General features: G+C 43.9%; 1 protein-coding gene across 8 annotated transcripts in view; it reads right to left on the bottom strand.

The window, feature by feature from the left end:
- PFKFB2 (6-phosphofructo-2-kinase/fructose-2,6-biphosphatase 2) overlaps positions 1–14,262 on the bottom strand; it is a 31,804-nt gene that overhangs the window by 3,241 nt on the left and 14,301 nt on the right. For 3 of the 8 annotated variants that reach the window (XM_045877110.3, XM_064594061.1, XM_064594062.1), the window contains exons 12-17: positions 13,662–13,791; positions 12,776–12,838; positions 12,280–12,344; positions 11,454–11,633; positions 10,726–10,793; positions 3,155–5,183 (exon numbers count right to left, since the gene is read on the bottom strand). In XM_045877110.3, the coding sequence (XP_045733066.1) occupies positions 4,934–5,183; positions 10,726–10,793; positions 11,454–11,633; positions 12,280–12,344; positions 12,776–12,838; positions 13,662–13,791 (756 nt within the window). In that variant the 3' untranslated portion in view covers positions 3,155–4,933. Of the gene's footprint in view, positions 1–2,671; positions 2,849–3,154; positions 5,184–6,310; positions 6,495–10,725; positions 10,794–11,453; positions 11,634–12,279; positions 12,345–12,775; positions 12,839–13,661; positions 13,792–14,262 lie in introns of those variants that run through there. The other 5 variants (XR_010412248.1, XR_010412249.1, XR_010412250.1 and 2 more) reach the window with 5 other exon arrangements.

Below are 14,262 nucleotides of genomic sequence, written 5' to 3'. Positions count from 1 at the left end.
TGATTTTTTTGTCTCTTTTGTCAGGTTTGGAGTAATTTTGCTTAACACACCACATATTCTACTTCTTGAGGCATACAAGTTCCCCAGCATCTAATGTATATATTTGTACAACAAATTATTTTAAAAATAGTGTAAGAAAATTTTGCTTACTCTTAAAATTAGGAATTTGTTTATTCCTAAATGAGAAATTCCTAAATTCCTAATAAAATAGAGCATTATTACAAGAAATAATTGGAAATAATCCTTCATCTGAATGGTTTATTTTAGATTCAGATTAGGGTTTTAGAAAGCATACCATATTATTTATAATATTGCTTTAGTAATATTTCTCTATGAAATGTAAAAGTATTTACACTAAGTGAGATATATAGAGACTATAAATATCCTCACAAAGTTTAAGTCAGATTTTCCTGTCAAATAAATTGGAAGAAAACTGTTTTCAAAGCTTTTTGGATTTGAGGATTACATATAAGGGATTTTAGGATTATACGTTTTATTACGAGTGTCCAAGCTTAGCAAAATTAATAAATGAGAATTCACACACCCTTCTAGACCTTTGGACATTAAGGGCAATTTGGTCTAATCCAGATTGTTTTCTGGAGAATTGAGGTAACAGTTCTCAAGTGCAATTGTACTGACGGGTTCGCTTGCTCAACAAAAGAATGCGCAGAAGCAATTGGTGAAGAGATAAGGAAGTGAGCAGGGAAGTCAGCAGGGCCTAGGCTAGCGGTAGAGGTGTGGGGAGTTAAACTGCAGTGTGTGTGTGTGTGTGTGTGTGTGTGGTTTTAAGAGAATTGGAAAAAGATGACTTTAAGTTCTCTAGTAGGTTATGATTAGATCCCCTTTGGTCTTTGTCAAGATAATTCCAAAAAGATTTAAAATGCTTTTCCAACGATTTTTTTTTTTTATGCATTGAGTTGATGTTTCTTGAATGCCTCACCAAGAAAAACCTGGGCCAGAAAAGTAGCCTTTATGCAGATTACATGAGATTAAAACTAACAGAAATTTTTTAAAGCTCTAATTGTTCATGAAACATTGTAGTCTGAGCTTTGATTGTGAGTCAAGACAGACATGCACTGTGGCAAGAAGTTAGCGTGGCCTTTGTGCTCCTTCCAGCTGACTGAAATGCAGACAGGATTCCTGTAGCTCGAATAGCTACATTGTACTAGGGGGTAGATTCCAACACATTTTGAGGATGATAAGTGAACACGATAGAAGGATAGAAGGACTGTAAGACAGAAGGTCTTGGATGACTGAGAAAGCTCCATTCCAGCCCTAGGCTGCTTATCTCCACACCTCATTGTGGGGGAGAGTAACCTTCTGTCACATAAAAGGTGCTATTATTCTGTGTTTGCTGGCACCTTCACCTTCTAATCTGAAACACTGATCAATGCAAAAATAAATAAATAAATAAGGCTCTACCAGGGTTTGAGTAAAACAACCCAGGAATTTAAATTTGGGAAAGAATGGTTAATAGACTTTATTAAATTGTGCCCGAGACTGTTTCCCTTTCCATCCATAAATTCTGAAAAGGTGACGGACAAAAGAGGAGACGCTCTGACAAATGAAAATGGAATGTAAAATAAGGTAAGAAGATCACTGAGGAAGAAAATCCAAGTGGCTTAAGAAGCTGTTCTCTGAAAGTAGGCTGGATGCTCGATGATGGCACTACCTGTTCAGAGGTGAGGCCCTATTAGTTCTGGAACGCTGCTTCGGCGCTGCTTCGCAAGGGTTCCTATGCTTGTGAAATTATTTCATTTAATTGCGAGGAGAAGCTCATCTCTCAAATCTGACCGAGTTTTCGCAGGGAAGGTACAGCATACCACCAAGAGGGTATCGAGTTGCCCTTGGGAATTCAGAAGGGCACTCGGAAGTGAGGTGTTCCACCTGTGGAGACTGGGACGGTGTGGCACCGGCTTAATGAGAACAAAAAATGCACTTGGCACCCTGAGGTTAAGAAAAATAAAATATCACCCCCCCCGCCCCCGGCCCTGGCTGCCCCAGAGGTTAGTGATGCTATCTTGTGATAATCCATTCAAATTCCTAAATATTCTACAGTGTCCGGTTTTAAAAAGTAAGCATTTCCGAATCCCACATATTCTTCCCCCTGCTTAAAAAAGTTAGTATCAAATGGATGGATTTTTTTTTTTAAATGTCAAAGAAAAGAAAGGGAAATGGGGTGTGTATACATTATCATCTAGCTCCCGCTTTGCTACCCTGCGGTCATGACGCCCGCTCCACTGAACGTGAAAGTGAGGTGTATCTACCTTTTGTGGGGGAGAGGGGCCTCAGCTTTTGTTAAATCCTCAGATGAGTTCAAGACAATGAATGTAGGTTGGATGGTGGGAATACTTCAAGACCATGAGGCATGGTGATGGGTGAATGCTGGACTGCCATGGGAAGTGCCAGTGGGCTTGTCACCGATCAGGGCAAGCTAATGAGGCTGGCCTCCTCACAGACAGTCCCCAGAGAAGACCCTGGAGAGGCTGAACACATGAGGGAATAATTAAGGCTACAGAAATAAGGCAAATAATGACCATCACCCAACACTGGAGCATTCTCTGAGGAGTCATATTCTACTTCTGGTATCTTTATGAAGTTTCCAGCTACATTTAAAAACAGCATGTTATATGTTTGTTGGGCCCTCACTGTTACACATCTTACCATTTACCTTGTTCTGAGGTAAGTCACTTAATAAGGGTGTTCATTCACCTATTTGTGAAATAAGAATGATCCCAGATGTGCTTTTCCCTCTACAAACGATGGTTTGATGGCCGGGTAATGTAACACCTGCAGAAGTGCTTGGAGATCTTTCCAAGGACAGGGGACCGGGACTTGGTTTTACTCACTGCATGAAAACCAATAGATGATCATTAAATATTTGTTAAATAAATTAATAAAGCTCCAGAATGTCAATAATATATGGCAATAATGATCCCACTGATATCATTTGGAAATGCTAATGTAACTTGATAAAGGCAGGAGTCACCAATTCAAGCACTAGCTAGAAATATATATATGATCTAAGAACTTGAGAATCATTTTCAAGAAGCTAGTTTCAAAGACATTTTGCACAATATTATTAACATTTTGGGTATGTATAATGCACCAAATGTTATTCTATTTTGTGGTGATTTCAAAAATTACTTACATGTTTAAATTAAAAATAACTTTTATTATATTTCTTATTACAAAGCAATACATATTACTGACATATTTTAGCATGATTTTATTTATCCAGGAGATAAACTTCTCTCCAGAGAAATGCACCTCTTGGTTGATACTTATAATAAAAATCAATGAGAAAAAAAAAGTACTCAAAAGAAATCCATTGTGCCTTAACATAGTTATCATCCTTTTACAGAAGACAGATACCTAGACCTTGGAAATTTAATTTAAGGTAATACTATGGACACCACACTTAAAATCTCAAACTACCTAAATTTCAACCAAAAAACAGACAACACCAATTATCTTACATTCTGATCAAACACATGCAAACACTAATATGGGACTTAAAAATATCTCATATGGATGAATAAATAACTAAATAAAAACATTATCTGATCATCAAGACACTGCGTTTAGATGCAGAAAGAAACCTGCAACACAAGAACAAAATGATGACAGTACCACATGCTACAAATGGCCAGATGAAAATCCCCTGCTACAGAGCAGAGTCAGGAGCCTTTCTGAAGGCAGCTTTGTGCGTATAAAATAAGCTCCTGGTTGCCGGATGCTGAACTGCCCGCAGCCCAGCTCATCACATCTTAGGTAACGGAGCCCCGTATCATCCACAGTATAAAAGAACCATTTGGGAAAAGCTGCATTTCATTACTTTTGTTACGTACCCTTTCGCCCAGCAAGTGGGTATCTGCATGAAAGGGAAAAATTATTTAAAAAGCTAAAAAACTTACTATCCTTAAAAAAAAAAAAATTGCTTGTAAGATATTTATCCTTTGGAGCTTCCATACCCTCCTTTGGAGTTGTGACATTAAAATCACACTGACAGAGAATCACATTGATCTAGAGAATTACCTGGCTTATCTTTACAGGAAGCCAAATGACACACCCCTCAAGGACTCATGTCTCCCTTGCCCTCCCCCCCAGTGTTCTATACATAAGAGACCAGGAGACCCTACTAGTGACAATTAGCTAAGAGGCAGGCATCAGAAGACCAGCTGCTCTCGAAGGCACAGCCACAGCTTTCGTAGAGACCACATCATAGTGATAAACCCCACAGAAAATCATGTGCCCCTGCACCTGGTCTGAAGAAAGAACTCCCTGGTAGAGTTGATTCCCAAGGAACCCTCTACTTCTCCAGGTCATGTCAATGGTGCCCTACTTTTCTCTCCAGCCCTCATTCTCAACCACTGGAGAATGACATATCCCTCTGCCACTGTGAGGGGACACAGCATCAGGTAGGAAATATAGTGGGTACTTTGAAGACGGGGACCCATTCTGGGGAGTTCTGCAGTCAGATCCTGCCCTTACAGGGCCTGAACAAGGAAAAACTTCTCTACATGAAAAGGTGGCTGACACTGCTCTTCCATCGCCGCAGAAGAGACATTTCAGGGACTGACTTTCTCAGATACCCTCTACTCACCTGGTGAATTTGTCTCTTGTTTCCAACGTGACAAAAAGGGATGGCTAACATCTGTGTATTGTCCTCTAGCCTGCTCGGCTGGAATGGACGAAGAGACCAGCTCTGACAGCACTGAACAGGCTTGCTGCAGTGCAGCCCTCTCACTTGGAAACAAATCTGAAGAGGTGCATTTGCATTTCAGAAAAGAACAGGTCGCCAGGGATACAATCGCAGGTAGGAAGTTAAATGCTGAAACGGAACAAGACTGGCCAACTGGGGTCACACCCAGCAAAGAGATAATACACACTGATCAGGTCAGGCTGTGAGATGTTTTGAGGCAGAGGGAAGTTAAGTTATCCCGTGTAAGATATCCCCATTAGGTATGACAGGAAGAAATGTAATGTTTGTCCAGGCCTCATTTTGGTGGCCCCAAATGTCCAATCCCAGCTTAACTTCCTGATGGGAGCCCCTGTGGAGCTGCCATCCCAAGCTTTGTAGTAGATCTTGGAGAGGTCTGGCCTCGGCCTTCACATCATCAGCAAAGCGATGTGAGGGATGCTGAAGAAGAGTGCCTGTGCACAGCCAACCCGGTCTCTGCCTATGAGCCAGAGAGGAAGAGAGACAAAGCGATTAGACCATGGCCAAAAGGCAAATAAAAGTAATGCAGAACCCCTCCCCCCCCCCACTGATCCCCCACCGCCCACATCCCCACCTCCGCACACATGCATGGACCCTCTGTTGTGCTGGTACACACCCTTTTACCCTTTAGCAAACTCCCAACAGTATAGTCATGGGCTTCTTTCCCTGAGAAACCGACCTTTGTAACCATGTTGGACCAGGCACTTCTTCCAGACCTAGACTATAAGCTATATACCCAAGATAGGAGGTAGAAGCTGCAGGAAATCCTGTGGTAAAAGGAGAGCACACAGGCCACTATCAACCAAAAGACCATGCTGACAAAACGGCATTGCTGTCACGGCTACATGGCTTCTGAGGAGGGTCTCTACAGTTGTAGCTATCCCAGGCCGTTCCGCAATCCGTCAGAGCAGAAATCAGCTTCTTCCCATAAACTGGGATTGAATGTTTTGTGAGGAATTCTTCCCCCTAGAGCAGTGTTTCTCAAGTATTAAATGTGCATCTGAATCACTTGGTAATGCTATTAAGTCCAAGATTCTGACTCAGTAGGCCCCAGAGTGCATGTCTAATGAGCTCCTGCAGCTCTTCGAGGCTGACAAAGAACTGAAGAGAGAGGCAGTGACACAGTTCCACCTTACTTCCTGTCCCAGAAGTCAAATGCCATTTCATTCCATTGACTGTAAGCTCTTTACAAAAAGGCAGGTCATGTTTTAGAAGAACAGCCCACTAAATTCTAGGAAATCTCCGCATTTTTTTCTTTACAATAATGAGTTACATGTGGCTAAGGGGAGTCATAGTACAGTACGGGCAAAGGTACGTTTTCTTAATTCTTGTAGAGGCGCCAACAAGTCCACACAACTTCTACGGAAGTTCACGTGCCTTCCAAAACGTCCTTCCCATCTCTCCCAGAAGGTGGTGGAAGAGAGCCATGCCCACACCAAGGACTCCAGTCACACCGCCAACTGGCTTTGGCTCCTCTGAGGCTCAATCATGGAACACCAGGAGACAGTTTCAAAGGTGGGGGAGTGGGTGGAGAACACAACCCAAAATATAAAACAAAAAACCCAGAAGCCTTCTCATAGGTTCAAGTTACTCAACAATTTTATTTACCCATTCTACAAACACACACACACACACACACACACAAAAGCACATTTCAAATATAGTTATACACACCTTATGTGGATCTGAGTGGCATATTTTGATACCAATGTCACCAGATTAAGTCAGAATGCTGGTAAGGACTCACATTCCTTTTTCACCAGAGCTGTGCCTAGGAAATCCGCAGGATAACTCTATGCATGAGTTCCCAATTCAGTTCATTCCCTTCACCAATTTCCACCCCCCTCCAGGGGCACAGCTGGTGATCAGTCCTTTGCTTTTGCCACAGTAAAACCATCACCATATCAGAACGAGCGGATTTTGTTATTTAAACACAATTAAAAAAATGTACACAAGCAGTTCAGATACAAAAACATTGAGTTGGTAAAGACTGGTCCTACCTAGATCCCCAGTGAAAGACTGACTGGAAAGAACACCTTTGCCAACTCTTAAGATCAATTTTTAAATGCAAAACTTCCTTTGCATTTTTATTTATTAGATTTGAATAAGAGTCAAATGCAACAACAGCATTATCCGCTGCTACATCCTGTGACAGGGAAGCTGAGGACACAGAAGGTTCAGAAGCAGACGGTAAAAGGGAAGTCCTGCCTAGAAGTGGGAGAGTGGGTGGAATTCACGCAGGTAGAGGTAACAATTACAGGCTTTGAGGAGGTACTTCCTTCACTGAGTTCACAAAATATCACACAAAAGTGATGTTCAACCTTCGTTTTCTACAAAATGATGAGATTTTTGACTGCTACTCTAAAAGCAATGTCTATTAAAAATCATAGGTACAGAACTTCCCCCTGAAAAAAAAGGTAAAGTGTTTACTTCCTTTCTTTGTAGGACACATGCAACGGACACAAAATCACAGTAATATGCATATACTACTAACTTGTACAATTAGAAAACAGACGGTCAGATTAAAAAACCCTACTGGAGTCTGTCAGTCAGTCAGTCAGTCAGTCAGCATACAGATTCTACCAGGGTCTGCCAGTCAGTAAGTACATGGATACTACTAGATACAGTCTTCTGGACACTATGCATCCAAATTAAATTCCTGGACTTACTTCTGATGACTGTATCACCTCTCTGGGAAGTCAGAGATCCATCCTGCCAATGTCACAACCTGCTCAATTGTTAGATATTTTTTAAATTGAAATATTTTAAAACATGACCAAGTCAAAATACATCCTAGAAAACCTGGGTAAATTGACCAAATTTCTTGAAAACAAACACAACATGGCTTCTGAACTGGGCAAAAACAATGGAATGTCCGTTAAGACTGTATAACCCAGATATAGTTCTCTCAATCATTAGACATTCTTCCCCCTGTCCTTTGGCTACCCCAAGCACCAGTGAGTTTCTCTAGAACCCACACCTCCTACTCACAGAAAAACCGGAAGATGGGATTTATTTCCAAAGTTATATCATATTTCTTGAGAATGCTGGTGCCTCTGCAGATCCATTTGTGGACTGCAAAAAGGAACACCCAGAACTTCACAGGAAACACTCCTCCATTCAGCCTGGGAATACAGACACGTTGTATTCCTAATTCTAACTTCTTGGGGGAGAAACAAACAAACAAAACCCTGAGACAATAAGATAGGGCAGACCCCCTACACATGTTTTTAAGATTTTCTAATTCTACTTTGCAGCTGAATGTAAAACAATCCCCTTATCAAAACAAAAACCAAAGACAATACAGATTAAGAAGAACTAAATTCTAATTTGAGGATTATGAGACAAGAGAAGCTAGTTCTCTAAATCTGCTTTGGATTCCTCTTTCAAGTCTGTTACAAAATTCATCATTCAGCTTCCAAGCAAGAAAATGAAAATGAAATATACAGGGATTTTCCTTTCTCCATTTACTAGATTAAATAATTTAATAGATTAAATGCTAAAGCCTTCACCTATTTCTCCCACAATGAAACCAAAAGCCTCAGCAAAAGGTGCTCCAGAATCCATCCTTTCTTTGTAGAATCTATGACCTAGACATAACTATAGCAATGTGCAGATACTACCAGTACACATTCCAGTAAGAAAGGAAGAGGAGGATAGAAAAGATAGGAAGTGGAACTCCTCTAAAATTTGGAGTAAGAGCTCTATGCCACTCTGTATTCTCCTGGCTTCTTCCTGCAGAAACTTCTCTGGAGGGATCTTGCTCTAAAAACTGAAGGATGCCGAAAGCCTTGCTACCGTGAAGTTCTAATTTCTTGTATCCCACCTGAGACTAAAAAGACCACCTCAGGCTCCTCTTTTGGGGGAAGCAAACTAGCATGGGGGAGAGTGGAGAAATAAGGAGCAGGCTGAGGGCCACAGTGAACATCCTGGTGACCTGTGGCTCATGCTGGGGTTTATAACAGGGTAACACAATGCTCGTGTGTTAGAGAATCATCCTCTCACTAAGAGTATGCACAACCCAAATCCAAAGTCTTTGGATCAAAATGCTCCTGCTTGTCATTCATTAGCTCTGAATTATTCTTATTGCACGGCAGGAAAAAAAAAAAACTGAATGAATAATCATTTGGGCTAAGGATGCTGCCGGCCAAGTAAGGTTAGATGAAGCCACCTTGTAAAATGCCCCCCACACCACCTAGACCACATCTCATTCTCACCTGGAGGGGGAGGACTCTCACCTGCTACCCCCCTTCAGTCTCACAGGACAAGAGAAAAGTCAGAAGGGATCTGAACTCCCCTTCAGTGTCCACACTTACAGACGCAATGTGTTGCTCTTTTGCAAATGTTCATTTATTATAAACTATATACCCTGTCTCTAAAATAACCTTCTTCAGGGCAAGGACCTTTTCTTCCACTTCTGTGCACCCTATCACCATCAGCCCCCCCGCCCCAGCCCAAAGCCCTGCAAAGACACCATGTACCCAGAATGTAATGGCAAAACAGAAATAGCAGGTTAGACACACTGAGGAGCAGAAGCTAGGCAAGCAGACTTTGGAAACACTGTGATGTCCTGCTCTACTCAGATGCAAGAATAAAGGACTCAAGGTCACAAGGCAGCTGCCTATGATGATAACCTTTATCATCCTACAGGTTTTATCTCTGTGCCTTTATCCAGAGTGCTGAAAATTCCCAGCTATTCCCCGAGGACATTTATTCCACAGTGCTTTGTTCCACAACACCTTGCAGTGTAAAGGGTTAAAGATGGGACTAGAACCCAGAATAACGCTCTAAAACACAGCAGCCTGCCTTCAAGGGGGTCACTTAGTGTGATACTTAGTGTATTACTTAGTGTAATACTGTGATCTGCTCACACGTCTAACTCCAGAGAATCGTCCTTTCAGAGCCAAAAAGAATTCAGAATTCTTAGGTTGACGCTCTGTCCGAAGAACTACTCCAGTATTTCTCCCCACAACTGAAATGGAGCTCTAACCCTGAGTATGAATCAGAATCTTCAGGGAAGTTATTGCCAACGCATACATGCCCAGACCCCAACCCCAGAGATTCTGAGTTAGTATTAAGCCTAATGTGGACTGGGGCATGTATGTATTTCAAAAATTCTAAAGAGGATTGTAATGAATGCTCCTAGATGAGAACCATGACAAAAGGGTCTTCTATTACCAAAGAAAAAGACCCTTGGCAAATACGTCACTTGCTCTCACTGGTTTCCTCTAAAAGACAATTGATTAACTTTAAGGTGTGGATGTATTCCATCACTTTTAAAAATCTCATGAGAAATCCGAATTCTCTCTCAGAAAACTGCACATATATTCATGTTTTATATACCGAATTGGATGGGCCACCAAGGAGCTAAGAATCCCCTGTTCTAAACGTTTCCTGTTTAACCCTAGAGAAAACAAAATGACAAAAGTGAATAGGCAATTCCAGATAATTAAGAGCTAGACCCCTCAAGGTCCCAAAGACTCCTGGAAACCAAGATGAGATAAAAGAATACACCGGTGAGGGAGATTAAATTCATGGCCAGGCCTTTCCACATTTGGGGGCGTGGGGGGAAACACTGCTCATGCAAAATATTTTAACGTAAAGAGGAGAGTGTGTTGAAAATTACAGGAAAATAAAAAGCTCTAGTGAACTCTTCGCTGCCGTCTGTCTGCCTTGAGCAATTCCAGTATCAGCGGTGACTCTTTAATCTAACTCTGTCCTTCTAAACAGCCCCAGAGGTCACTGGCCTTGGCAGGAAAGTTGCTGTGGTTGGCAAAGCTGGGAGCCACTGAAAAAAGACATGACTGCCCTACAAGAGCCCTGCAAGACCTAGAGAACGTCCTATTCTCCTAAACCTCATTCCACAGCCGCCAAAAAGACCCATGCCTGGCTCTTGAAGTGAAAAATACCAACCAAGATATTTCACACATACTCAGAGCCAACTCCCCTGGAGCCTCAAAGACTTAGGACTGGCTCTCATGAAAGGAGGCACGAACTCTCACCCTATGTCCACTTGTGGGCTCCAGAGCATCTGTGGATGTTCTGCAGCCTGGGCTGACCCTTTCAGGACCTGGCTTGAGAGGAAAGGAGAGGGGTAAAAAAAAAGCTCCCCCAGTCTGGATCCATTGAGGCCCCCTGCAGAGAGCATCAACAGAGCCCAGACTTCTCTCTCGCCAACCACCCCTTCCCTCCTCAACAGACACGATGACAAGGCCATGCATCACACTGGAGAATCCAAAGGGGAGGTGAGCAAGGGGGGAACAAAGCAAGCAAGTAAGGACTGTGAGTAAAGCACACCTTGAAGAGACAAAGGTGAAGGAAAAATGGGCTTCTGTCTCCCCCTCCGCCCCACCCCCTCCTTTACCAACACAAGGACATGAGTAGTTTAGACACCAAGGATAAGAACCAAGGCTATGGGGCAGGCTTAACCTCAGACCCAGCTATGCTTAACCCAGGGGAGTGTAGCCCTTTTCCTCCTCCTCCAGACCACCCCAACCGAGGACATGTCCTAAAACACCCACTGGTCAAATTGCCCCTGGGCAGGGAGATGTTTCACACTGGAGAACAGCTAAGATTGGTTTGGAAACACATTAGCTCACATTCTGTGTTAAAGTCCATGGTGGGGTGTTGGGGGTGGGGTCTGGAAGTTAAATGACTCATTGGTGCTTAGAGACAAGGGCAGGAGGCCAAGCCTGGAAGGGACACACGGTTACACCACCGGAATGCTGACTTGGGTCTTCGGCTGGTCGGCCCCTTCTTGCGTGTCCAGGGTACGGAGAGGGCTGAGGGGCTTGAGGGGCCGGCTCCCAACACTGTAATTTCTTGGACGCCTTATTGTATTCGAACTGGACAGAGGCGTAAAGCTGTTCCTTCTCATCCTTACAGGGGTTTGGTTCTTGGGGAAGTTGTTCTAATTGGAAATGGAGGGACACCACACAAATGAAAGCCAAGCCAAAAGCTCACTCATAAAGGTTAAATAATGCCTGTAACCACAACTGTTTCTTCCAGTCCTGCTCCTCTGCAGATAGAGTCTCTCATAAGACATGGGCCATGGCCTTAGCCCTAGTCCCAGGAAGCTAAAGGGTTGTAGAAGGAGAAGCTCCTTGAGCATCATACTCCAAAGGAGGAAGGAGGGCCCACGAAAGGAAGGGGCTTATTTAAGATCACACAGATTATCAGGACAGACCTAGGAACAAACCCTATACCGCTTGACCCCACCTTATAGGCTCCTCTGGGTCCTACTCTCAAGGGAGCACTCCCTGGGGGGGAAAAATCTGTATATGACTTCGGCCAAACACTTCCCATATTTAACTGGATTTCCAGGAGCCAACTTTCAAGGTTAAGACTCATGAAAGAGGTACTAATTTTAAAAAAGTAGTAATTCCAACATTTCTTCCTTTTGGAAGTAAGCAGACTAGGATATGAGTTACATAGGACATGAGTTCTGGATGTGTTTCCCTTTTGTATATAAACAAAACCCGAGTCTCGTGATGTGAAAGGTTCAAAGACTCAAGGTGGCAGGGAGCCTGCATGTTCATCTGCGGGAGAATACTTACGGTTGGCTTGTCACGGTGAGTGTTCACAGCCTCCACATTGAGTTTAATTGTTTCCACTTTACATCCTGAGGAAACAGAGGAAAGAGAAAAGGCCTTCAGGAAAAAAGTTCCAAGAAAAATTCCTTAGATTCAGTATGGGAAACATATCATAAAAGAATGTATATATTCCCAAATATACACATCCTTTTTTTAAAGATTTTATTCATGCATTAAAAAAAGAGAGAGAGAGATGCAGAGCATGAGCAAGGGGAGGGGCAGAGGGAGAGGGACTCGATCCCAGGACCCAGAGATCATGACCTGAGCCAAAGGCAGACACTTAACCAACTGAGCCACCCATGCACCCCCATACATCCTTTTAAAAATGGAAAGCACTGATGGAATTTCCCTGGTATACAGGGGTGATAAAGTTGAACTTCTAGACAAACTTCAGAGAAAATTCAAATAGCCTGACTTTCTTCAATCCCCACATCCTGCCCACTGCTAAGCTCATAGTTACCGTAGGCCACAGGAGTAAGTTTGAAGATGGTATGGAGGGGGCACCTCAAGTATGGTAGCTCATCTGAAAACAGAAAGACCAGGTGAGAGAAGTCTCTTAGTACTATGGATTAAGGTCAAGTAAGTGGGAGAATCTAAGGAGCTCATGAGTTCTCTTCACCCTGACCTAGAGTTGTACAATTCCTCCCCTAGGCCCCAGGCAATTATCGGGACGGCCACTAAAGAAGCTGCCCGATCTACAGAGAGGCTAAGGAAGGAAAGCAGTCCATTTTAGAACCTTCCATGAAGGCAAAACAGAAGTGAGCAGGACCCGGTGGAAGGGAAGATTGTGGCCTATATGGGTGTACCAAAGGCCAATCTGCAGGCTGCCCAGCAGCTCAGATAGATGAAGAGGAGGGGAGGGGAGGGGAGGGGGTGGGGAGGGGGAGGAGGAGGGGAAAGGGAAGGGGAAAGGAAAGGAGAAGGGAAGGGAAGGGTCAGAAAAGTCAACAAGTTCCTTCAGGCTTTACCCAGAAACTGTCCTATGATGAATCCAAAGGATGAAGATGCTTTTAAGACACCACCCACCTTGTAGCCAAATAACAAGCCGGGAATGTGCAAAACCACTTTTCTGATTCTGCCAGGAGGGTCAGCTAGACACTGGCCCTCTAGCCAAGCAGGATTAAGGAGCTCCAGCAGTGGCCACTCCAATGGGGGCTTTGGTACCAGAGGAGTAACTTCAGCGAGTAGCTGGCCCAGTGGCTGCTGGGAGCCCCACACTGCTGTCAGAAGAATGCACTCCAGTTTGAGTGGAAGAGGGGCAGGTTCTGTTGCCTGGGATCCTGGCGCCACCCTGAGTCCAACCCCCTCGCCATGAATGTGTCCCCTGGCCCTTCCCCAAATGTCACCTGCACCCTTATCCAAGAAGTAGGCCAGCAGGCAGCGCATGACAGCCTGGTGGGAGATCACGAGGACGTTGCCCTGCCGCTCCAGCTCCATGATGACGGGCTCCAGCCGCTGCACCAGGTCCTGGTACGACTGCGGGGGAAGTGAGGCAGACTGGTGGGAGGCCAGGCACAGGCTAGCAGCCAAGTCAGTGGCTGGCTCCAGAGTCAGGAGGCCACTTCTCCTTCCTCCCCAGCTGGCTTTCCTGCTGGAGGTTCAGCGACTTCATGTCGCCTGCTAACTACCCCCAGCCCTGTGATCTCTTGAGAATCCTCAGACCTTTCAAGAGCAACATTTAGATTGAGAAAACTACAGGTCAAAAAGAAGAAATGTGAATTCAGCCTGGGTCTTTTTTCCTTCCCACAGATGAACAGGCAGCACGTGAGGCTCCGAGGGCTTTCCTGGACCTCTGCTGTTGGTTTTAGTTACCTGGGCCTCCCAGGGCTCTAGACTACAAAGCCCCTCGGGCCAGCGAACAGCCTCAAACATGCGAGATGACAGGGAAATCATTCATACCCCATATATTGACTCGGGGCCTATACCTGCTTGGGTCGGGGTGGGACT

This window comes from Mirounga angustirostris, unplaced genomic scaffold (genome assembly GCF_029215605.1).
Source record: "Mirounga angustirostris isolate CCGP_5_RB_7025 unplaced genomic scaffold, mMirAng1.0.hap1 SCAF_6, whole genome shotgun sequence".
Lineage (NCBI taxonomy): Eukaryota > Metazoa > Chordata > Mammalia > Carnivora > Phocidae > Mirounga > Mirounga angustirostris.
The sequence above is the reverse complement of the archived record's forward strand: the minus strand, read 5'-3'. Positions and strand labels throughout refer to the sequence as shown.